This window comes from Hyperolius riggenbachi, chromosome 5, assembly GCF_040937935.1.
Source record: "Hyperolius riggenbachi isolate aHypRig1 chromosome 5, aHypRig1.pri, whole genome shotgun sequence".
NCBI classification, from domain to species: Eukaryota; Metazoa; Chordata; class Amphibia; order Anura; family Hyperoliidae; genus Hyperolius; species Hyperolius riggenbachi.
In genome coordinates, this window is record NC_090650.1 from 11,644,796 (window position 1) to 11,671,776 (window position 26,981).

At 45.2% G+C, this 26,981-nt stretch overlaps 1 protein-coding gene across 1 annotated transcript in view; it reads left to right on the forward strand.

Annotated features, from left to right (window-relative positions):
* The first annotated feature begins 13,992 nt into the window (after window positions 1-13,992).
* Window positions 13,993-26,981, forward strand: part of C5H7orf78 (chromosome 5 C7orf78 homolog) — a 41,619-nt gene continuing 28,630 nt past the window's right edge. The window contains exons 1-3 of the mRNA XM_068238500.1: window positions 13,993-14,143; window positions 14,928-15,118; window positions 17,163-17,605. Of these exons, the coding sequence (XP_068094601.1) occupies window positions 17,168-17,605 (438 nt within the window). The 5' untranslated portion in view covers window positions 13,993-14,143; window positions 14,928-15,118; window positions 17,163-17,167. The remainder of the gene's footprint in view (window positions 14,144-14,927; window positions 15,119-17,162; window positions 17,606-26,981) is intronic.

A 26,981-nucleotide genomic window follows, 5' to 3' on the forward strand; every position in this document is an offset into this window, starting at 1 on the left:
AGAAGCATGTGATCAATGTGGTCAGGTGATTCCCAGGTTGAGCTGAACCCATACATAGATTTGCTAAATTCCAACATCTTGGTGTTCTGGACTACATATAAATAATGTTATGGGAATATAACTTAAACAGACATGTATGTATATTGATTTTTCTATCTTAAAGACAAGAAATACTGTTTTCTTTTATTAGTATGTACAGAGTGTATGTAATGTAGATTGCTTTTCTTTAAAGTTATAAGACTTATTATTGAAGTCTGTTATTGTAAAAAATTTCAAAAACTGTTCAATAAAAACCTATTGAAATATAGATGTGTAAGTCTCTGATTAGTGATGGTCATGTCTAGGAGAAGTCACGGAGAAGCATGTGATCAGTGTGGTCAGGTGATAGATATGTAAGTCTCTGATTAGTGATGGTTATGTGTAGGAAAAATCATGGCGAAGCATGTGATCAATGTGGTCAGGTGATAGATGTGTAAGTCTCTGATTAGTGATGGTCATGCCTAGGAGAACTCACGGAGAAGCATGTGATCAGTCTGGTCAGGTGACAGATATGTAAGTCTCTGATTAGTGATGGCAATGTCTAGGAGAAGTCATGGAGAAGCATGTGATCAGTGTGGTCAGGTGATAGATGTGTAAGTCTCTGATTAGTGATGGTCATGTCTAGGAGAAGTCATGGAGAAGCATGTGATCAGTGTGGTCAGGTGATAGCTATGTAAGTCTCTGATTAGTGATGGTCATGTCTAGGAGAAGTCATGGAGAAGCATGTGATCAGTGTGGTCAGGTGATAGCTATGTAAGTCTCTGATTAGTGATGGTCGTGTCTAGAAGAAGTCATGGAGAAGCATGTGATCAGTGTGGTCAGGTGATAGATATGTAAGTCTCTGATTAGTGATGGTCATGTCTAGGAGAGGTCATGGAGAAGCATGTGATCAGTGTGGTCAGGTGATAGTTATGTAAGTCTCTGATTAGTGATGGTCATGTCTAGGAGAAGTCATGGAGAAGCATGTGATCAGTGTGGTCAGGTGATAGATGTGTAAGTCTCTGATTAGTGATGGGCATGTCTAGGAGAAGTCATGGAGAAGCATGTGATCAGTCTGGTCAGGTGATAGATATGTAAGTCTCTGATTAGTGATGGTCGTGTCTAGGAGAAGTCATGGAGAAGCATGTGATCAGTCTGGTCAGGTGATAGATATGTAAGTCTCTGATTAGTGATGGTCGTGTCTAGGAGAAGTCATGGAGAAGCATGTGATCAGTGTGGTCAGGTGATAGCTATGTAAGTCTCTGATTAGTGATGATCATGTCTAGGAGAAGTCATGGAGAAGCATGTGATCAGTGTGGTTAGGTGATAGATGTGTAAGTCTCTGATTAGTGATGGTAATGTCTAGGAGAAGTCATGGAGAAGCATGTGATCAGTTTGGTCAGGTGATAGATATGTGGGTCCCACGGTTACAATCCCAGCCAGGGCGCTATCTGCAAGGAGTTTGTGTGTTCTCCCTGTGTCTGCGTGGGTTTCCTCTGGGCACTCTGGTTTCCTACCACATCCCAAAGACATACAGATAAGTTAATTGTCTTCCCCTAAATTGCCCCTAGACTATGATACATACACTGCACCATACATACCAAGGCGTATGACTATGGCAGGGATTAGATTGTGAGCTCCTCTGAGGGACAATTAAGTGACAAGACAATATACTCTGTACAGCGCTGCAGAAGATGTTGGTGCTATATAAATAATAATATTATGTATTTATTACTGCGCCGAAACTCGATCTCCCTGGTTGTCAAGTACCGTTGTTTAGATTGGACTTCCTCCCCATAAAACACAAGTGGAATCTGCGGTGAAGTCCAGCGACGTTCCGGACTAACGGAACAGCATAAACATTACATCGGAATCCGATAGAATGTTTGGAGGAAATGCAAACAAATAAGACGTTAACCCTCCAGCCTGTAAACTTCCCTTATAAAGAGATGCTGCTGGGCGATATTAATCCCAGGAGGTCACCAGACTGGAATATTTTCTCGGAAGAGTCAGATAGTCTCTGTCTAGGTCATGCATGGAAAACTCTGGCCCACGGGCCAAATCTGGCCCGCAGAAACAACAAATGTGGCCTGCAAGTGTTTTCTCCTCTTTGCATAATGTTTTTTTCCCACCCTAGACTCACAGGGAAGCTATATTGGAGGTGAAGCCCTAGATCTCCAGGGAATCCATATGGGGGGATGGGGGAGGGGGAAGCACTATACACCAGGGAACAGTATAAGGGAGGAAGGGTGTCACTAGACACTAGGGAAGTGTATAGGGGAGGGAGGAGGCCAGTCCACTAGACATCAGGGAACTGTATGGAGAGAAAGGGGGTCCCTAGACACCAGGAAACTGTATAGGGGAGGGAGGAGGTCACCAAACACCAGGGAACTGTATAGGGGAGGAAGGGAGGACCACTAGACACCAGGGAACTGTATAGGGGAGGGAGGGGGGCAATAGACACCAGGGAACTGTATAGGGGAGGGAGGAGGACCACTAGACACCAGGGAACTGTATAGGGGAGGGAGGAGGCCACTAGACACCAGGGAACTGTATAGGGGAGAAAGGGAGGACTACTAGACACCAGGGAACTGTATAGGGGAGGGAGGGGGGCAATAGACACCAGGGAACTGTATAGGGGAGGGAGGAGGCCACTAGACACCAGGGAACTGTATGGAGAGAAAGGGGGTCCCTAGACACCAGGAAACTGTATAGGGGAGGGAGGAGGTCACCAAACACCAGGGAACTGTATAGGGGAGGAAGGGAGGACCACTAGACACCAGGGAACTGTATAGGGGAGGGAGGGGGGCAATAGACACCAGGGAACTGTATAGGGGAGGGAGGAGGACCACTAGACACCAGGGAACTGTATAGGGGAGGGAGGAGGCCACTAGACACCAGGGAACTGTATAGGGGAGAAAGGGAGGACTACTAGACACCAGGGAACTGTATAGGGGAGGGAGGGGGGCAATAGACACCAGGGAACTGTATAGGGGAGGGAGGAGGCCACTAGACACCAGGGAACTGTATGGAGAGAAAGGGGGTCCCTAGACACCAGGAAACTGTATAGGGGAGGGAGGAGGTCACCAAACACCAGGGAACTGTATAGGGGAGGAAGGGAGGACCACTAGACACCAGGGAACTGTATAGGGGAGGGAGGGGGGCAATAGACACCAGGGAACTGTATAGGGGAGGGAGGAGGACCACTAGACACCAGGGAACTGTATAGGGGAGGGAGGAGGCCACTAGACACCAGGGAACTGTATAGGGGAGAAAGGGAGGACTACTAGACACCAGGGAACTGTATAGGGGAGGGAGGGGGGCAATAGACACCAGGGAACTGTATAGGGGAGGGAGGAGGACCACTAGACACCAGGGAACTGTATAGGGGAGGGAGGAGGCCACTAGACACCAGGGAACTGTATAGGGGAGGGAGGAGGCCACTAGACACCAGGGAACTGTATAGGGGAGAAAGGGAGGACTACTAGACACCAGGGAACTGTATAGGGGCGGGAGGGGGGCAATAGACACCAGGGAACTGTATAGGGGAGGGAGGAGGACCACTAGACACTGGGGAACTGTATAGGGGAGGGAGGAGGCCACTAGACACCAGGGAACTGTATAGGGGAGAAAGGGAGGACTACTAGACACCAGGGAACAGTATAGGGGAGGGAGGGGGGCAATAGACACCAGGGAACTGTATAGGGGAGGGAGGAGGACCACTAGACACCAGGGAACTGTATAGGGGAGGGAGGAGGACCACTAGACACCAGGGAACTGTATAGGGGAGGGAGGAGGCCACTAGACACCAGGGAACTGTATAGGGGAGAAAGGGAGGACTACTAGACACCAGGGAACTGTATAGGGGCGGGAGGGGGGAAGTAGACACCAGGAAACTGTATAGGGGAGGGAGGAGGACCACTAGACACTGGGGAACTGTATAGGGGGGCTTTAGTGACGTTGTAGGACACCTGTACGGAAGGTATAATTTCACCCAAGTCTAGCATCTGTGGGCTGTCGTTGCAGATTATGTCTCTGTGGCGGCGGTACGACATCGTTAGACATGAGGGCTTTCAGCTTTGACTTCAGTTTCACCTCAGCATGCGATGATAACAATACTTTCTATGGAAGCCACAGAGCAGATTTCTGAGCGCTGCATTTTTGTTTATTGGCAACGAACGCTCGCAGGAGAGAGAGGCCGCCATTCTGTATTTCACAATATATGACATCCAGATGTGATCCCTTCTCCCCAGACCCCTCTCTGGCTGAATGTAAATACAATCCGTACAGGTGTAGGCAGCATGCACACAGTCCTGCTTCCTACAGTTATTCAGAGCAGTAAAAATATCATCGACGTAACTCTCTGCGGCCGTCAGACTGGGCGGGGTCTGTGCTCAGCGATCGTGAGGTGCGGCGAACGTACACGCCGTCTCTAGGCTCCGATCACGCAAAGACACTAAAAGCCATAAAGAATGATCTGAGTAGGTCAGATGAACCCTTTAGCAGCCAATTTATTATAGGCTCCAAACCAATTTATTTTAGAACATTTTTTTTTATTTCATATTTGTTACATTTCCTTTGCTTCTAATTAGTACTGCTGTAATGTGTATTTATGGCCACTTGTCACTAGGTGGCAGTGTGAGACAATAACAGTGGACTTCTGCTTTCAGTTTCTATTTTTTCTGCTAGTAGAGAGAGATCAAAGCATTCCAAGAATTTACAGCACAACGAGTTCTGCTGACTGAAGCCAAAAGCACTGCACTTATCTCAAAGGAGTTAACTCTATTGGAGCTGCTAATAGGTTATGGGTAGTGACATATAGTAGAATGCAGTTATTCGGAATACACACTTTTACATTAAATATCCTGCTTTCAGCATCAGAAACTCTTCCTATATCTATATATTGCTGTATATTGGTGTGTAGCCCCACCCTCTCAGTGATGTCACAGCCTAGGCCGATTAGCTATGTGGAATTCTCCTCCCAGAGCATTCTGGGAGACCAGGTATATTTTCTAATGGCTTCAGAGCTCCCAGTAAATGAACATTCCACAGTAATGAACCTGCCAGTATTAAAGATGTAGCCACTTGTGACTGATAAACTCCAGAATGCAAATCAGGGTGAGGAAAGAATCACTTTATAGTAAACTTCAAGGCACCTGGCCAAGTAGTTTACTATATTATAAGTTTACTGCATTAGAATTTACTATAGCCAGATGTTTACTATAGCAGAGTTTACTATAGAAGATGCATAGGCAATTTTTCATATTATTTAGACGGCATTGAAAGATGGCAGCGCCCCCCAAAGCAGGCTGCATCTAAATAGCTACCAGCATAGCTGCGCAGAGTCTAATTATAGGCAGGGTACTTCTCTTGCATTGAAAACAGATGCACCAAATTAACATTAATGAAGGATGTTAGCTTCCAAAACAGTTTGCATGCAAAATATCCTGTACTGGACGCTGGACCCTTCCACCACGATGAGGCTATCCTTCTGGAAGGGACCCTAATTTTTCATATTAACCTACACTTTTTTTCATATATTTTTGATTTCTACTACCAATGTAAATAAAAAAAATATATAAATGCTGTACATTTTGTTTTTTACCCTTGGAAATTAGGAATAAAATGATCAGAATTTTGAGCTGGTTGGCTTGTCTGCACAGTGGCGTAGCAATAGGGTGTGCAGAGGTTGTGACCACACCAGGGCCCCTGGGCAAGAGGGGCCCGCCTTCAGCCACTATGTTAGTTCTTCATTGGTGTGTTAGCAATTATCACCTCTATATGTGCTTTGCACAGACTGTTCCCCATCCCCTGATTACATGTCTCTGACACTGCGGCTGTTCTTGGCAGCTTTATGTGCTCAATATCAATTGTTCTGTATAGAGTGCTTGCACTGGGGCCCATAGCTCCTCAGCTACGCCACTGTGTCTGCAGCATGCCGCCCCTCTGTCAGACATGTGATGGGGTGACAGACAGACCCGGTGCACATCCTCTGATAGCAATCCCTCCACCTCCGCCCCCAATGCTACGCACCCCACCTTGCTGAGGCCGCAACAGGTCGACCTAACATGAAACAAAGTGGAGTTCAGCAGAGAGACTCAGATCCTTAAATATCTCTTAGTAAAGACAGATGTGACTTCAAAGTGTTCACCTAACGCTGCTCTGGCACAGATACAGCTACAGGCCTGTGGGGGGAGGGTGAAGAGCGGGGGTCCTGTGTAGGCGATACCATATCTCTGAGATATGATTATTAAAGCCCAGCTGACAGCAGGAATATTACCTGTCTGTGGAAAACGAGGCTTCCAAGGCAAAATTATCCTGTTTATATATATTTTTTTTAAATGTGTTAAGTTCAATACCTGAAGCAGCACAGCTGCATGAGGTAGTAGCAGACTCTGTGGGCAGGACTGGGTACCTGGCTGGGCGCAGAGCCAGGACAAGATCCTCAAGCACCCAAGGCTGAGACACCAAGGTGCGCCCCCCTTACCCCTTCCACCCCAGCCGTCACACACTGCTATTGTACTAAGAGGCGCCCCAGGGTCCCCAACACCTTAATCTCTGGTTATCTGGCTTGCAGTCACTGCCATGTATCCCCTTTTCTTGTTTCTCTCTGCTTCAAACACAATAGGGGAATGATAGCTGAGTGAGTTGTGCGCCTCTTCCTACACTGTGCCCTGAGGCTGGAGTCTCTCTTGCCTCTGCGTCGGCCCGGTCCTGGCTGGGCGTCATTTTGACTGCCGAACTTCAGGTGGGCCGGCATTAATGAGATTGTAACACATTGTATCAAAAACAGTAACGTATACACGCGTTACTTCCTGTTTATGTACTTACAGTACACGCAAGAAGAATCAGCGTGGGGACATCTTGTGGGCAAATAGTAAAATTACACCTACATAATTTTTTAAAATAAAAATAACATAATCACCCATTAAAATTAACCCCATACCCCCCCCCCCAACTCTCCCATAGTGACCCCTTACCCCACCCCCCACCCCCACTTTTTCTTTAAATGTTTGTCATGAGGTTATATTTCTGTTGTATTTGCAAATAAGGGCTTGTAATTAGTGACAGACGCATAACTAATAAAATACACATTTATTTCCAAATAAAATATTTTTGCCATACATTGTGATAGAGACATAATTTAAATGGTGAAATAACCGGGACAAATGGGCAAATACAATACACAGGTTTTAATTACAGTAGCATGTTTTACTTTAAAACTATAATGGCTGAAAAATAATGTTTTTTTTTTCCCCATTTTTACTTATTATTGCCAATAAAATGCATTTAGAATATAATAATTCTGAGTAAAATGTACCACCTAAAGAAAGCCTAATTGGTGGCAAAAAAACAATATATACAGTAGATCATTTAGTTGTGATAGGTAGTGATAAAGTTATTGGCGAATGAAAGGGAGGACCGCTGACAAGGGGAAAAATTGTTCTGGTCTATAAGGGGAAAACCCCTCAGTGGTGAACTGATTAAAACAATACTGAGGTGAACTTGTAAAAAAGAAAGGGTTAGATACTCACCTATCCATTAGAGGCTTCCCGGTCCTCCTCTCCGTGCCTTAGTTTCACTGCTCAGAGATGGATTAAGTTGTAATGGGGCCCTGGGTAAGGTAGTTGATCTGGCGCCCCCTGTGGTCCTCTTGGATAGCTGAACTAAAGAGAGGCCAGAAAAGGTGACAGGAGGGCCCCTTGACACTTACCAGGCCCCAGGCACCTGCCTAGCTTGACTGGTGGATGATCCTGCTCTGCCACTGCTGTCCCCCCATGAAAGTTATTTGACCAACTGGCCAAACATGCCTTCAGGAGTTCTCGTACCTCTGAAGTCTAGCGCCTCCGTACTGCACACGTGTATGTGCAGCATGGAGCTGCTCATCGCTGGAAGATCTCAGGGACACGAGTAATTCCAAAGCCTCAGGAGGAGTCTGGAAGTGGTGGATTTCCATGGGGGACAGCGGTGGAACGAGCGCACGGAGAAAGGACCAATGGGGTCCAGATACTTCCCTCTCCATAGGTGAGTATCTGTCATCTAACAGGTTCTCTTCAGTATAGCTTTATAGGGAACCTGAAGTGAAAATAAAGTCATCAGATAAAGATGTAGGGGTTATACTCCCATAACTCACGTCAGTTTTACCAGTAGTAACCCCAGCAACACACTGCATAGCCCAACTCGTGTCACCTAGGTAACACATGTTGCAAGGGTAACGTGTGTTATACTACTTGCGGTATGTGCAGTACACTAGCAGCGTGCGGGTTATGTCAGGGATTTGGGTTGCGCTTTTTGCTGGATCACTCATGCCTTAGGCTGGACTTACACTAACGTTAGGAAGAGATAGAACCTCCCTGGGCTGCTAGTCACCCAAAGGGTCCACTTCAAACTCCTAACACTATCATACAAAGCTCTACATAGGCTACCCCCTCCATACATTTCCCTATTAAAGGAATAAAAAGCGACAAAATGTAAAATGTAAAATACATAAATAAAAAGTACATTTCTCCTAGAGTAAAATGTGCTATAACTTACTTCTCTCCTATGTTGCTGTCACTTACAGTAGGTAGTAGAAATCTGATAGAAGTGACAGGATTTAGACCAACTCATCTTCTCATGGGGGAATCTGACGGTTCTCTTTATTTTTAAAAGCACTTAGTGAACGGCAGTTGCTCAGAATAGTGTGCAAACAGGTTGGAGGGAGTCATTATAGATCCTTTTCAGGGAGTGATTTTTTAAAGAAGAAATAAAACACTGACAATCCCACCTGAAGAGATGGACTAGTCCAAAACCTGTCAGTTCTGTAAGGCTGCATTTCCACTTGTGCGGTGCGAATCGCATGAAAATTCGCATGGATGACGATGTATGCGAATTTAACCATGGCAGTGCTGGTGTGCTTTTCCATTGTTTCTATGCGAATTTTCATGCGAATTCGCATGCGAATTTCCTATTAAATACATTGTATGCGATTCGCATAGCGGTATGCGATATGCGAATTCTGATGGCTCTGCCATGCGAATTTTTTCTGCACAGAAAAACGCAAAAGAATCCTGACAAGTGGAAACAGTCCCATTCACTTGTATTGCTATGCGAATTTTCATGCGAAAAACGCATGCGAATTCGCGATAGTGGAAATGGGCCCTTAGATTTCTGCTAACTACTGTTAGTGACAGCAACATAGGATTAAAGTCATTTATGGCTCATTTTACTGAGGAAGAAATATACTTCTTATTTGTATGTGTTTACATGTATGTTAAATTTCACAATTTTCGAGATAGTGGCCTTTTAATCTCCAGATATCATCCCTCCCAGAACCTTTGCTCCTCCCACCAGACCCTCTTGTCGTCCAGCTTGGTCACCTCCTCTAACATCCAGGACTTCTCATGAGCATCACCTCAGCTTTGGAGCTCTCTTCCACAGCCTTTCCATCTTGCTCCAAGGCTGGAAATTTTCAGGCCAGTTTTATACCTGGCAATGCGATGCTCCGCCCCCTTGCATCGCACTGTAACGCCAAAAAATAAATTCATATGACCCTACGGCAGAGTGCGTCGACAGTGCATAGCACCGCCCCCTGCACGCCCCTCACACGCCCCCTACACGCCCTTCACCACCTGTTGTCGCCCCTTACCTAGTGACATAATCCCTGCTGGACAGGAAGTTTGTCACTGGGATTCACTGCTTCACCTTCGTGTTTGCGTCGTTCCGCACATGCACTCCGCACTGGCACCGCCAATGTATATTAAATTTCTGCGTCACATAAAAAAAGTACCCTAGTGTAAAAGGAACCTACAATGTACCCTCAAGATACGCCTGTTCACATAGCTCCCAATTGTCCCTCTTTGGGAGGGCTGTCCCTCTGGGAAACAGTAAAAAAGGGCGCAGGAGGCTAGTGGACAAATCGGGCGCCGCCATTCACTCCCATAATAAATATCGTTTACTGGGCGCCGAACAGGAAAAAAGGGCGCCCGGGAATAATAACGTTTTCCAACGGCGCCCGAAGATTTTTAATGTTTTATAACTGCTTGTGATGATTTACGTTTCCTATTTCAATAAAACATTATTTTAAATGTTATCCCTTACTGTTTGTAAAACATTATTATTCACAAAATAAAGCGATCAGTACGTAACGTAAATTGTAATATATTTTATCCCTTACTGTTTCTAAAACATTATTCTACACCAATACAGTGATCACTAAGGAGGGTCTTAGGTTTAGGCACCATCAGGGGAGTCTTAGGTTTAGGCACCATCAGGGGAGTCTTAGGTTTAGGCACCACCAGGGGGGTCTTAGGTTTAGGCACCACCAGGGGGGTCTTAGGTTTAGGCACCACCAGGGGGGTCTTAGGTTTAGGCACCACCAGGGGGGTCTTAGGTCTAGGCACCACCAGGGGGTCTTAGGTTTAGGCACCACCAGGGGGGTCTCAGGTTTAGGCACCACCAGGGGGGTCTTAGGTTTAGGCACCACCAGGGGGGGGGGTCTTAGGTTTAGGCACCACCAGGGGGTCTTAGATTTAGGCACCACAAGGGGGGGTCTTAGGTTTAGGCACCAATACGGGGGTCTAGGGGTTAGGGGTAGGTAGAGGGAGGGTTACTTACTAATTTTTTTTTAAACGTTATTATACATTTCACTTTTTAAACGGAAGATTAACGTTTTCACAATTGCCGATTTCATGCACATTATTTAATGATTTATAACTTTATAAAACATTATTTATAAACGAAATATAGTACAATATATTTTTAAACGTTATCCATGCTTATCGTTTAAAACCCTGCGCCCTTTTTTCCCAGCGCCCCTTTTTAACGTACGCATCCCTCTGTCCCTCTTTCAGGACTTTGTCCCTCTTTCTATGTAAATATATATATTTCTCTACTAAAAATGTGGTTGATTGACTCTAAACTTTATTCCCATCCTTTAAATTGATATATTACTAATTATAAAATGTTAATATGAAGGAAAATGAGCCAGGATAGAAAGGGCCAGTTTGGTCGAATTATAAAACAACATATTTTTCTTTTGAAATCTTTATGGTATGCGCAACTTGGGGTTTGCTGGGGCATGGCAGGGGCGTGGCTTACGTGTCCCTCTTTCTCATCTCAAAAAGTTTGGAGGTATGTATTCATACAAACTTGCAATTTGTTAGGGCTAGAAATTGAGGCTCACTGCCTAGTCTGCCTACCCCTTGGTCTACTCCCCCATTGTCTCCACTATCCTCTAGCATAGAACTTGCAAGGGCAGGAACCTCCTCCTAGTGGTTCCTGTTTCTATGTATTGCGCATACTGCCAGAGATTTGTACTGGTTGAGTACTGCCTAAATAACAGGGACTCTACTGTACTCCACTCGCATCTTTAGCGTTAGTTTGCCATCTGGTGGCCTTTACTTGTAATGACAGTTTCCTGGCCTACATCTAATATTCTGTGTACCCATCTGACCCTGATTAGGGACACATTGTACACATTAGATACATTGGGATGTAGTTTACATGTCAGGGAGGTTCCTGTGATGGACAGGAGGTCACCCTATTACAAATGTGAGCAGAGCAGTATTCGCTGTCAATCAGTGCCGGTAATTCTCAGAGATATGACCTCTCTGATTCACACGCCAATTTCACACGTCTGGCAAAGATTAATATCAGTTTCCAGAGAGGTATAGTATTGGGGAGCCCACTATTTATTTATGGAAACCTTACCATATGTATGGCTGTGTCATATGTGCGGTGCTCTGTATACTAATCACAATGCTGTTTTCTGTATTGGATCAAACATGCCTAAGGCTCAACACACACCATACAATCTTGATTGTTCAATCTTACCACTTTCATGTAGTATAAGAGCTTATCCAATCAATCATTCAAGGTATTTTCAATCTGTTGGCCCTTATACTACATAGATTTGGTAAATCTGTACAACCAAGATTGTATGGTGTGTGTTGAGCTAAGGCATACCCCCGGCCACAGAAATTACAATGTACAGCTATGACTAGGCTGAAATCAATTGCCTGCTGTTTATTTAATCAGACATTGATTATTATTATTATTTAGTATTTATATAGCGCCGACATCTTCCGCAGCGCTGTACAGAGTATATATTGTCTTGTCACTAAAAGAGAACCAGAGATGAAGCACCCTCTTGTAGTTTACCTTATAAATCAGTGGGAACATGACAGTAAACACCTAACCTGCTCTTTGTTTCATTGTTCTCTGTTTAATCTGACTGTTATCACCTCTGATAAGAATCCCTGACTGAGCACTCAGTCTAGCTTTGCTACGGAAAGATTATAGCTGAGTCTGTCTTCTCTGGTGTCTTTTCAAGCCCAAGCCTGCCCCCTTGTGGCTCTGCTATAATGACTCAGCTATAATTATTCCCTGCAAAGCCAGACTGAATGCTCCGTCCGGGATTCTTATCACAGCTGATAACAGACACTTTTAGCAGTGAGGATGAAACAAAGAGCATGGTAAGTGTTTTCTCTAATGTTCTTACTGATAAGTATGGTAAAATACACAAGGATGCTTCGTCTCTGGTTCCCTTTAACTGTCTTGCAGAGGAGCTCACAATCTAATCCTAACACAGTCACATGTCTATGTATGTATTATGTAGTGTATGTATCGTAGTCTAGGGATAATTTAGGGAGATTCCAATTAACTTATCTGTATGTTTTTGGGACTTGGGAAGGAAACCATAGTGCCCGGAGAAAACCCACACCGATACAGGGAGAATATACAAACTCCATGTGTGACTTGGCTGGGTTTTGAACAAGGGAACCAGCACTGAAAGGCAAGAGTGCTAATCGCTATCAGAATCATTTTTATTGGCCAAGCATGATTGGTTTTGGCAAGTGTGCGGCTCAGATCAGAGTAGAGTAAAAAATGAATGAGAAATAAATACAAAGTAAAAATACAGCAAAAAAACACAATTAAAACAGCAAACCACAACTAGGTGCATAACAGCAGTGGTTCGCTAGACCGCTAGACCTTTAATAGCCGCAGCCGTTATTTGGCTACAGCCTTATGGGGGGGCTCTGGAGAGGGGAGGGCCTGGAGTGAGTTCAAGAGGTTGACAGCAGAGGGGCAAAAAAGTTCCTGTGCTTTGAGGTCTTGGTGGAGATGAATTCAGAAAGAATTGAGTCTGAAAAGGGCTTCTTAGTCAAACGCTCACTAACACATACAAATAAGAAATATGTTTCTTCCAGAGTAAAATGAGCCATAAATCACTTGTCTCCTATGTTGCTGTCACTTAAGCTGGCCATACACTGGCCCGATTTCCCGCCGATCGACAGCAGATTCGATCACTGGGATCGAATCTGCTGTCAAATAGTTCGCATTAAACACACCCGACCGATTGATTTCCTCCTGATATCAATCGGTCCGTTGATCGCGCTGTGCGGGAAATTAGCGTTGAGAAAATTACTGCCGGCGGGTAGGGAGCGAATCGCTTGCGGCGTACGATTCAGGGCCATTCGACGCAGTTATACATTACCTGAGGCTGGCTCCCGGGCATCCTGTCTGTCACTGCTCCCGTCATGGCACCTCCGGCATCCTCGTATAACTTCCGCTGTCACTAGTGTGATAGCATAAGTTAGATGCCGGAGCAGGAGGTGCCACATGACGGGGACATCACGCCCGGGAGCCAGCCTCAGGTAATGTATGCCGGGGGGGGGGGGGGGGGGGACAGGCGGCAGCGGCAGCTCAGCAGATGGTGAATCGGTTTCATAGTGAAATCGATTCACAATCTGTTTGCAGTAAAGGCAGCCATACGATCCCTCTCTGATCAGATTCGATCAGTGAGGGATCTGTCTGTTGGTCGATCTGATGGCAAATCGACCAGTGTATGGCCACCTTTACAGTAAGTAGTAGAAATCTGACATTACCGACGGTTTTGGACTAGCCCATCTTCTCACAGGGGGGTTCTTAGGGCTTTCTTTATTTTTAAAAGCACTCAGTGAATGGCAGTTGCTCCATCCAACTGCCAAAATAGTGTGCAGCGAGCAAGGAGGCTAACCAGCAAATTTGTATTAATCATTTTCAGGGAATGTCTTTATAAAGAATAAAGGCCATGCTGAGAATCCCCCATGAAGAGATGGACTGACCCAAAACCTGTCGGTTATGTCCGATTCTACTACCTACTGTAAGTGACAGCAACATAGGAGAAAGTAATTTATGGCTCATTCTACTCTGGGAGAAATGTACTTCTTATTTGTATGTGTTTTACATTTTAAGATTTTCACAACAGTTCCTCTTTAAGTCAGCCTGATTCAAAACGACTTGCTTTTACTGATGGCTAACATGGTACAATACTCTACTGCTCCTACTGCAGAAAGCAGTGCGACTTATGTAAAAGTTGCATGGTGCCTGTTGCTAGCACGCCCGTCTGCCCAATCGCTGCAGCAGCAAAGGGGCACCGAGATTGCAGTGATGGTCAGAGTAGGCGTGTGATTTCCTCAGCATCGAAAAACAAACCACAACGATCTAGTAAATCTGATCGAGTGATTGCATCTGAGGACAATATTGTACCGTCAGTGGACAGTTTTGTAGTCCCTGGGCTGAACTGTGTTAGAGGAAGCCTGCAGTGTATTGTCCACTATTTACAGCATTAGTTAAGGAATAAATAGCTTTCGTCAGATAATAAGAGCATATAGAATTCCATATTATATACAGTACTCATGATATAATATAGGGAAGTGCTTGTTCAGTGTAAAATGCTGGTATGTTGAACTCTGTACACTAAAAAATGCCTTTCTGTATCACAAATTAACATTTAATAAAATGTTTTGAAAACACTATTTACAGTGTCTCCGGTCCTGTCCAGACACGTCTGATGCGAAGAAATGATCGCTATTGTCAGAAGGTGACAGACAGGATTGGTAACAGTTGCTAAGTGTTATTCAATGCTCTTTTCACTGTCAACACAGGCACTCTGTAATTACCGACCGGCCGGGGAAAACAAGTATTAATCTGTCTCCCGGCAACTAAGTTTTGTGCGCCAACACCCGTGTGTGCCGACAGCCACCAAATACCCATCCAAATATCTTATTTTCCTGTCCGGAAATCGCAATAAACATCACGCTTGCAACCCTGAAGTGAATATACAATATCTCCAGAGGTAAGTGATTTTCCTAAATACTGTATTTATCGTTGTGATGGACACTCAGCAGATAGAGCATACAGATACAAGATTTATCTGCCAACACTTCGCCCTGATAACACAAAACAACCCAGGGGGTGGAGCAGAAGTGGAAATAATTCATTTTACAGGAGATCAGTCCAACTCCCCCAAAATATTTTCCTTTTGGGTAATATGGAAAAGGTGATAAGAAACTGTTCCTTTATTTTTTCTTCTGTCTGTGTCCCATTCAGGGATTTTGCCTAACCTGTTCCCGTAACTTGCTGATAGTAAACTAGCTGCAGAGTGTGCAGATCTCTGCTACATCCAGTATGTACAGTACACGCTGTTACTCTGTGCCTGTACTGATAGCTGCAGCGTGTGCTGATCTCTGTTACCTCCAGTATGTGCAGTATTAGCTGTTACTCTGTGCTTGTACTGATAGTAAACTAGCTGCAGTGTGTGCTGATTTCTGCTACCCCCAGTATGTGTAGTATAAGCTGTTACTTTGTGCCTGTACTGATAGTAAACTAGCTGCAGTGTGCTGATCTATGCTAACTACAGTATGTACAGTATAAGCTGTTACTCTGTGCCTGTACTAATAGTAAACTAGGTGCAGTGTGTGCTGATCTCTGCTACGCCCAGTATGTACAGTATAAGATGTTACTCTGTGCCTGTACTGGTAGTAATCTACCTGCAGTGAGTGCTCATCTCTGCTGCCTCCAGTATATACAGTATAAGCTGTTTCTCGGTGCCTGTACTGATAGTAAACTAACTGCAGCATGTGCTGATCTCTGCTACTCCCAGTATGTACAGTATAAGCTGTTACTGTGTGCCTGTAGTGATAGTAAACTAGCCGCAGTGTGTGCTGATCTCTGCTTCCTCCAGTATGTACAGTATAAGCTGTTACTCTGTGCATGTACTGATAGTAAACTAGCTGCAGTGTGTGCTGATCTCTGCTACCTCCGGTATGCACAATATAGGCAGTTACTATGTGCCTGTACTGATAGTAAACTTGCTGCAGTGTGTGCTGATCTCTGCTACGCCCAGTATGTATAGTATAGGCAGTTACTCTGTGCCTGTACGATAGTAGTAAACTAGCTGCAATGTGTGCTGATCCCTGCTACCACCATTATGTACAGTATAAGCTGTAATTCTGTGCCTGTACTGATAGTAAACTAGCTGCAGCGTGTGCTGGTCTCTGCTGCCTCCAGTATGTACAGTATAAGCTGTTACTCTGTGCCTGTACCGATAGTAATCTAGCTGCAGTGTGTGCTGATCTCTGCTACCTCCAGTATGTACAGTATAAGCTGTTACTCCGTACCTGTACTGATAGGAAACTAGCTGCAGTGTGTGCTGATCTCTGCTGCCTCCAGTATGTACAGTATAAGCTGTTACTCTGTGCCTGTGCTGATAGTACACTAGCTGCAGTGTGTGCTGATCTCTGCTACCTCAAGTATGTACAGTATAAGCTGCTACTCTGTGCCTGTACTGATAGTAAACTAGCTGCAGCGTGTGCTGATCTCTGCTACCTCCAGTATGTACAGTATAAGCTGCTACTCTGTGCCTGTACTGATAGTAACTAGCTGCAGTGTGTGCTGATCTCTGCTACCTCCAGTATGTGCAGTATAAGCTGTTACTCTATGCCTGTACTGATAGTAAACTAGCTGCAGTGTGTGCTGATCTCTGCTACCTCCAGTATGTACAGTATAAGCAGTTACTCTGTGCCTGTACTGATAGTAAGCTAGCTGCAGTGTGTGCTGATCTCTGCTGCCTCCAGTATGTACAGTATAAGCTCTAACTCTGTGCCTGTACTGATAGTAAACTAGCTGCAGTGTTTGCTTATCTCTGCTACCTCCAGTATGTACAGTATAAGCTGTTACTCTGTGCCTGTACTGATAGTAAACTAGCTGCAGGGTGTGCTGATCTCTGCTACCCCCACACTTATCTGGCACCAGCCGATCCCCGTCAGTGCTGAAAACCGAGACGCTACTGTATTATAAAATGTTATGTGATTGATCACTAATTAATACGTTTCTTTTAGCTGCAATGTGCGCCCAGATTCTGCACCCCTCGGAAAGCGAGAATCGCTGTTTGTTCCGCAGACGAGTGAGGTTTGACGCTGATGAAAGTCTGGCGGTGGAAAGGAGCGAGCATTTTGCGACCCCCAAACCGATTCCTGAATATAATATCTGGAAAAAGAAGCCCCCCGACTTCAGTCTCCATCTCTACAGATCTTTGCGGAGGAGCTCCGACTACCCCAGCGCTGAACAGAAGACGGACATAGGCATAGATCGCAGGCAGCGGAACGAGCGGACGATGATGCCAGTTCCCCCGTGCTGCAATCAGCTGGACACAAAGGAACCAGTAGCATTCCTAACAAGGTTTAAACCCATCGGACCTCTGGAGTCCAGCCTCACGTACGTCAGACATGGCGTCTATCCGAAAGACAGGTTCCACGACGCAAAGCCGCACGATTTCAGGCAGGTCGGTAAATCAAGAACATTCTTCAACTTTATCAGAAAAATATGAAATATGGCAGTGATAACCCTACAGACATTAGTGGCTCTATCTGAAGAACAGCCAAAGATCGTTGTCTGAGGCCTGGAACCCACTAAAAAGCGCAAAGCGCTATCGCAATCACTAGCAATTTATGGTAGGGCTTTGCAAGCGATTTTTGGAAGCGTTTTCCATGCTCCTATACAATTCATTAGAACGGAAACGCTCCCAAAATGATGCATGTCCTGCGAGTGCAATTTCCTTATTCGCAATCGCTCTAGTGGAATACATTTACATTGGCAGAGCGTTTAGGGAAATCGATAGCGATTAAAAGTGATCCCTAAACGCTAAAAAAAAACGCTCCAGTGGGTTCCAGGCCTTAAAGAGACACTGAAGCGAAAAAAAAAATGATGATATTATGATTTGTATGTGTAGTACAGCTAAGAAATAAAACATTAAAGAGAACCCGAGGTGTGTTTAAAGAATGTTATCTGCATACAGAGGCTGGATCTGCCTATACAGCCCAGCCTCTGTTGCTATCCCAAACCCCACTAAGGTCCCCCTGCACTCTGCAATCCCTCATAAATCACAGCCGTGCTGTGAGGCTGTGTTTACATCTGTAGTGTCAGTCTCAGCTGCTCCCCTGCCTTCTGCATAGCTCCGGTTCCTGCCCCTGTTCCTTCCCTCCAATCAGCAGGGAGGGAAGGGATGCAGGCGGGGACTGGAGTTCTGCAGGAGGCGGGGAGAGCAGCAGACTGACACTATAGAGATAAACACAGCCAGCTCTGACAAGCTGTTTGTCAGCAGCGTGGCTGTGATTTATGAGGGATTGCAGAGTGCAGGGGGACCTTAGGGGGGTTTGGGATAGCAACAGAGGCTGGGCTGTATAGGCAGATCCAGCCTCTGTATGCAGATAATATTCTTCAAACCCACCTCGGGTTCTCTTTAAGATCAGATACATCAGTGTAATTGTTTCCAGTACGGGAAGAGTTAAGAAACTCCAGTTGTTATCTCTATGCAAAAAAGCCATTAATCTCTACGACTTTCAAAGTCGTGGAGATGGCTGTCTTCTGACTTTTATTATCTCAACTGTAAGTGAACTGTTTTCTTTTTCTCTGCCAGAGGAAAGGTCATTAGTTCACAGACTGCTCTGAAAGAATCATTTTGAATGCTGAGTGTTGTGTAATCTGCACATATTAGAGAATGATGCAATGGTAGAAAACACACTATATACCTGAAAATAAAAATATGAGAATATTTTCTTTGCTGCTAATCTTCTAGTAATTATTCATAGTACACAACCAATTCATTATATCATATTTTTTTTCGCTTCTGTGTCTCTTTAAGGGGCCCATACACCATACAATTTTTTTTTAATATTTGTTCAATTTAAGAATTGCAATACATTTTTCTGATTGATTGTAACATTTCAAAAATCTGACCAATGTACCACACACACCTATGTTCAATTTTTCCCTAATTATGATAAAAATTATATATTAATAAATTGACAATCTAACACACACCATACAATCTTTAGAGAAATTGAAGAAAAATATCTGGCATTCCAGATAGATAAAAAATCGGAAAATAACGGGAAATCCGATCGGATTTTTCAGTCTAATGAAAAAATAGCTTTCGATTTTTCCGGGAGATCCGATCGTTTTTATCGAATTGCCGTAAAATTGGATCATTTTATTGTATCGTGTGTGGCCACCTTTACACTGCACATTTGTCGCCCAATTAGATATTCGATTAGACACAATTTCTAAGTAATCGGAAATTGAAGTGGATTGAAATACTTGTGACTGATATTACAAAATTAAAGGGAACCTAAACTGAGAAGGATATGAATTTCTCCTTTTTAAATAATACCTGTTGCCCGGGTTGTGGAACGATAGCCATGGTATTTGGTGAGATGCTCACACTTGCAGATGTACATGTCTTGAAACGGTTAGATCACTCTACAGAAAAGTGTAATTTGGGTCACCAAAGGGGGGCCGCCTGAACTGACAGCCACCCCTATAGCGGGTCGTAACGTAATTTGGGGCACCCCAAAAAAGTATAAAACACCTAAAAACAGCTTGAGGCCGGTTTTACACTTGGTGCGTTCATTGCAATGGCCCACCCCGCCGCATCACACTGCAACGCACAAAATCACGAACAGTTGACCCTGCAGCAGAGTACGCCAACAGGGTCATATGCACAGGGCCGGATTGCACCACAGGAGCAAGGGCACCAAAGCAGCAGGCTAAACTGGTGCAGCATTTGCAAGCTTGCAAATGCTGCAATGCAGGGAGATCAGGCGAGCACCTGACCGTGGTACTCTACTGCCAGCCACCTGTGCAGCAGCCACCTTGCTCTCTGTGCACAGTTGCATTGTGGCCGGTGGCTATGGACTTGGGCAGCAGACGGAAAGGAAGAGGAAGCTTCAGCACTGGAGATGAGCGGAGAAATGAGTGACACTGATGGCTGCTGCGGTGTGAAGGCGAGCTGGCTACCAATACTATAAGGGAGGGGTGGCGGGAAAAGGAGGGATTAAGGGAGTCATTTGGCTACATACTGGAGGGAAAGGGGGAGGAGTCATCTGGCTACGTATATTAGAGGGAAGGGGGAGGGGTCATCTGACTACCTACATTATACTGGAGGGAAAGGAGGAAGAGTCTTCTGGCTACCTATACTGGGGCGGTCATCAGGCTACCTATACTAGAAGGAAGAGGGGAGGGGTAATTTCTCTACCTCCCTACCTATACTGAAGGGGGCGGCTGGTGGTGACAGTGGCCTAGGGCGGTAAACAGTACAAATCCGTCCCTGCATACAGGGACGGATCTAGGGGGGGGCAAGCGGGTCTCTTGCCCCAGGCGCAGTTTGTTGAATTCTTAAAAAGGCGGCAAAATATGGATGGGGAATGGCAGTTTAGGCGCCAAAACCTGACCTTGCCCCAGGCGCAACTTGGGGCAACTTGGTCTAGATCCGTCCCTGCCTGCATATGCATAGTGTGCCCCTCCTCCCCCCACCGCACGCCCCTCCCCCAGTGAAGTACCCCCTGCTGGACAGGAAGTGTGTCACTGAGTTTCCCGGGGTTTTCCATCATATTTCCGTCATTTTGCTTATGCGCAATGCACCACCGCTGCAAAATTTTTTTAAATGTATGCGTCGCCCATTGACTTCAATGCTTCCACCGCCCCTGCGTCAGGCCGAGTGAAAGATCGGGCACTTCCGGCCCAACGCAACAGGCCACATTAAAAGGTACACTATTAAACCAAGTGTTCTAATATGACAATGTACAAATAATGTCTAAGTAGCTGTGTAAACATTTTCCTACTTTTCATGTTAAATATCAGAAGCAAAAGCTGTACATCATTAGATTTTAGTTCATTTGCAAAGGTGTGCTTCAATATTATACTGTTCTTTGCATGTCAGACTGCATATGAAAAGGGGTGTCAGGTTTCACATACAATTACAAACAAGTTACATTTCCTCTTCTTCCTGCAGACAGCTCAGGCAGAGACAGGCAGTGAGACCTTTCTCTCACACACAGGGTTAACAGATGCAGTGTGAAGGAATCCCCCTCCCTTCATGAATGAGTAGTCCAGTCAGCTTTGCCTCAGATTCCGTCAGTAAGTGTGAAAGGAATTTGATAACAGTTAACAAAGAGATAAGCATTTAAAAGTATACACTCATACTTAACTTCCCAAACGATTCCTATCTGAATTGAAAAAAAACATGTTAATCGATAGTGTTCGTGTGCAAACTTCCATAGCCTTGCATTGCCGTTGCGGCATCGGAGAGGAACGCAACACAGGAATCCTAGGCAAGCCTGAGTTGCCAGGAATCCTGTAGTGATCACGCCGGGTGATATTGCAGGTCACAGCATGCCAGATATTTAGTGAATATGTGTATATATATATATATATATATATATATATATATATATATATATGAAGAAACGAGGAGTTGCAGCACACAGCTCTTTATTGAGCAAAAAGATATACAGGCAGACGTTTCGGTTGTCCACAACCTTCCTCAATGCCACATAATGCAATACAACATATGTAAATTTATACCCATGCAGACAGGAAATGACAATAATATGTCCACCCCCTTTAAAGGGGAACTGACAAAATCATATATACAATAAGTGTTAAATCCACACTTATCTCATCCAATTTCAGTCCATAATTCAAATCTCTGTGTCTGTATCCAATCCATGTCGTCCAATCATAATCAATCTCATAGTAATCCATCTATAATATTAAAAGAATACATCATAAGGATAGATCATAAGAATAAATGGAGGTCAAAGTACCTATTCAAGCCATTCGGATGTAGGGACCCCAGTTTATGGATCCACATAACTTCCCTCTTTTTAAAAAGCAGAACCCGATCGCCCCCTCTTTTAGGTCTAGGTATATGGTCAATCACCATGAATTTTAAATCCACATCTCTATGTCCCATAGAGCGAAAATGTTTCGCTACCGGGAGGTCAGAAGTACCCCCCCTGACAGAGCTCCTGTGTTGACAGATGCGATCCCGCACCTTCTGTGTAGTTTCACCAATATATTTCAAGCCGCAAGGGCAAGTCAACAAATAGACAACAAAGGAGCTCTGGCAGGTAAGGAAGTGTCTGACCTGGAAGTCATCCCCAAAGACAGATCCCTTGATTATGTGTTGGCATTCGCTACATGAAAGACAAGGGAATGATCCTTTTCGTTTTGGACCCAAAAAAGTAGTGGTGTCTGATGAGACTGGGGGAATATACGCCCTCACTAATCTACTGCCTACAGTCTCATTTCGTCTGTAGGCAGGTATGGGAGGTGAACCAAATTCAGGAACCTCTGGATATGCTCCACCCAATATGTGCCAGTGTTTCTTAATACTGGAAAAAACTTTATTGGAGTAACCGTGAAACTGGCAAACAAAGGGTAAGCGTGCACCTCGAGAGGCTCCGATCCTGGTGTCCCCACCAGGGGTAGAAATCTCATCACGTACCTCCTTGATCAAGTCGGGAGGGTATCCCCGTTCTGAGAGTTTATCTGCCATCTGCTGTCTTCGGATATCAAGTACCCCCTGATCAGTCACAATCCTATCCACCCGGAGCAACTGGACCCTTGCTACCGAACGGAAGACAGCAGGAGGATGAAAACTCTCCAAACGGAGTAACTGGTTGCGATCAGTTGGCTTCCGATAAAAATCTGAAACCAATGTCCCCCCACATCGTTTGATTGTGGTATCAAGGAAATTCAGTTCAAACCGATCATAGGTAATCTCAAACTTGATATTAGAGTGGAATCGGTTAAGATCATCATGGAAGGACAGGAGGGATCCAATGTCGCCCCGCCACACCGCAAAGATGTCATCAATGAAACGCCACCAGACACCGCAGTGTCTGGCGAACGCTTCACTGGTATAGACACAACTGCTCTCAAAATGGTGCATAAAGGCCCCCGCAAAGGACGGGGCCACATTGGATCCCATCGCTGTACCCCGCAGCTGGAGAAAAAAAGTCTCCTTGAACAAAAAATAATTGTTCTCCAATACAAAATGCAATAAAGTATCAAAAAAAGACAAGTCCTGCCTTAAACTGTAAACAATTTAAGTTGTACTCTAAGAGTCGCTTTGTTCCTCCAACCACCTATGTAGGTGTTGAGATGTTTGTTAACAAGGTGACAGAGGATATTGATCGACTTATTAATTCATGTGGCAAAGACTTTACTGGCAACAATTTGAGTATGGGAGAGAGGAATTCTTTGCATCATCTCAGCCAACGAAGAGACATTGTTTTGAAACCTGCTGATAAGGGCGGGGCCCTGGTAGTTATGGACAGTAGAGACTATGAGGCAGAGATATTGTCTCAACTTTCTGTTAAAGAGGTCTATAAAACTCTACCGGGTGACCCCGCCCCACACCTTAAGACTGCTTTACGCAGTATTTTGGATAAAGCTGTGGCACAACAGGTGATCACCAGGGATCTGAGTGATTTTCTATACGTTGTACACCCCATCACTCCGGTACTATATACCCTGCCAAAAGTACACAAGAACTCTGAGAAACCCCCTGGACGTCCCATAGTGGCGGGCATAGGGTCGATTTTCACCCCGAGTGCCACACTATTGGACAAAGTGTTGTCCCCATTGATACATACCATTCCGTCTTACATTAGGGACACCTCCGATTTTTTATCCAAGGTGTCCACACTGAGGTTTGATGAAATGGAGGATCTCTGGTTGGTCAGTTGGGATGTATCATCCCTTTACACATCGATCCCCCAATCTGAAGGGATACAAGCATGTCTCAAATTGGTGGAATCAGCTGGAACATACACACAGCATCAATTGTCTTTTTTTGATACTTTATTGCATTTTGTATTGGAGAACAATTATTTTTTGTTCAAGGAGACTTTTTTTCTCCAGCTGCGGGGTACAGCGATGGGATCCAATGTGGCCCCGTCCTTTGCGGGGGCCTTTATGCACCATTTTGAGAGCAGTTGTGTCTATACCAGTGAAGCGTTCGCCAGACACTGCGGTGTCTGGTGGCGTTTCATTGATGACATCTTTGCGGTGTGGCGGGGCGACATTGGATCCCTCCTGTCCTTCCATGATGATCTTAACCCAGTGCTGATCGTAATGGAGAAAGGTACGCTTACGGATCATTACGCGTAATTTTACGCTATTACGCATTACGAAATTACGCTTACGGCATAGACATTCAATTTCGGTACATGTCTGTAATTACGCATTGCCCTTACGCAATTACGCGTAAGAATACCGTAATTCAAGTTGTTACGTTATAGGCTTACGCGTAAATTCCTACTAGCAATTAATGCGTAAGGTCATGCTGCCAAGCGGAAAAGTTGACGCATGGATCAATGTTAGGTAGCCGCCGACTTTAAGGGTTAATAGCAAAGCCCCCTTAAGTGCTAAGAGCCTCAAATTTGGAGAATATATTAAGGAGATCAGAAGGAATAAGAGGGAAAATTTTTTTTTCAAAAAGACCTTATAGTTTTTGAGAAAATCGATGTTAAAGTTTCAAAGGAAAAATAGATACATTTAAAAACCCGCCGACTTTAACGGTTAATAGCAAAGCCTGCTTAAAATTTAGAAACACCAAATTTACAGGGTATATTAAGGGGATCAGTGGGAATAAGAGGAAAAATTTTTTTTTCAAAAAGACCTTATAGTTTTTGAGAAAATCGATTTTTAAGTTTCAAGGGCAAAAATGTCTTTTAAATGCGGAAAATGTCAGTTTTTTTTGCACAGGTAACAATAGTGTATTATTTTCATAGATTCCCCCAAGTGGGAAGAGTTTTACTTACTTCGTTCTGAGTGTGGGAAATATTAAAAAAAAAACGACGTGGGGTCCCCCCTCCCAGACCTCTTTAACCCCTTGTCCCCCATGCAGACTGGGATAGCCAGAATGCGGAGCACCGGCCGCGTGGGGCTCCGCACCCTGACTATACCAGCCCGCATGGTCCATGGATTGGGGGGTCTCGGAAGGGGAGGGGCAGCCAAGCTTTCCCCTCCCCCTCCGAGCCCTTGTCCAATCCAAGGACAAGGGGCTCTTCTCCACCTCCGATGGGCGGTGGAGGTGGAGGCCGCGATTTCCTGGGGGGGAGGTTCATGGTGGCATCTGGGAGTCCCCTTTAAAAAGGGGTCCCCCAGATGCCCACCCCCCCTCCCAGGAGAAATGAGTATAGAGGTACTTGTACCCCTTACCCATTTCCTTTAAGAGTTAAAAGTAAATAAACACACAGACACTTTGAAAAAGTATTTTAATTGAACAAAAAACATAACCACGAAAAAAGTCCTTTAATATTCTTAATTAACCATTAATACTTACCTGTCCCTTTAAAAGCCAGTTCCCACGCAATATCCTCGGAAATATACTAATCAGTTACAATGTAACAAAGCTATTACAATGTAACAACTTTGTTACTTTGTAACACCACCGCACCCGACGTCACTCGCCGCCACCGCCGCGTCTGCGCTGACCCGACAGAGCTCTGAGCTATATAGCTCAGAGCTCCCTAAGCATCTTTGTATTTGGGCTCCAAGGAGCCCCATTGGTCCTTAGCAGACCAATGGGGTTCCTTTAAATCAGAAGGAACCCCATTGGTCTGCTAAGGACCAATGGGGCTCCTTGGAGCCCAAATACAAAGATGCTAAGAGAGCTCTGAGCTATATAGCTCAGAGCTCTGTCGGGTCAGTGCGGGACGCTAAGTCCCCGCCGCCTCCCGCTGTCCTCCCCGCCTCTTCCACATGTCACCCACATGTCACCCACATGTGGGTGACATGTGGGTGACAGATGTGGGCGGGGCTGACAGCGGGAGGCGGCGGGGACTTAGCGTCCCGCACTGACCCGCTGTCCTCCCCGCCTCTTCCACATGTCACCCACATGTCACCCACATGTGGGTGACATGTGGGTGACAGATGTGGGCGGGGCTGACAGCGGGAGGCGGCGGGGACTTAGCGTCCCGCACTGACCCGACAGAGCTCTGAGCTATATAGCTCAGAGCTCTCTTAGCATCTTTGTATTTGGGCTCCAAGGAGCCCCATTGGTCCTTAGCAGACCAATGGGGTTCCTTCTGATTTAAAGGAACCCCATTGGTCTGCTAAGGACCAATGGGGCTCCTTGGAGCCCAAATACAAAGATGCTTAGGGAGCTCTGAGCTATATAGCTCAGAGCTCTGTCGGGTCAGCGCAGACGCGGCGGTGGCGGCGAGTGACGTCGGGTGCGGTGGTGTTACAAAGTAACAAAGTTGTTACATTGTAATAGCTTTGTTACATTATAACTGATTAGTATATTTCCGAGGATATTGCGTGGGAACTGGCTTTTAAAGGGACAGGTAAGTATTAATGGTTAATTAAGAATATTAAAGGACTTTTTTCGTGGTTATGTTTTTTGTTCAATTAAAATACTTTTTCAAAGTGTCTGTGTGTTTATTTACTTTTAACTCTTAAAGGAAATGGGTAAGGGGTACAAGTACCTCTATACTCATTTCTCCTGGGAGGGGGGGTGGGCATCTGGGGGACCCCTTTTTAAAGGGGACTCCCAGATGCCACCATGAACCTCCCCCCCAGGAAATCGCGGCCTCCACCTCCACCGCCCATCGGAGGTGGAGAAGAGCCCCTTGTCCTTGGATTGGACAAGGGCTCGGAGGGGGAGGGGAAAGCTTGGCTGCCCCTCCCCTTCCGAGACCCCCCAATCCATGGACCATGCGGGCTGGTATAGTCAGGGTGCGGAGCCCCACGCGGCCGGTGCTCCGCATTCTGGCTATCCCAGTCTGCATGGGGGACAAGGGGTTAAAGAGGTCTGGGAGGGGGGACCCCACGTCGTTTTTTTTTTAATATTTCCCACACTCAGA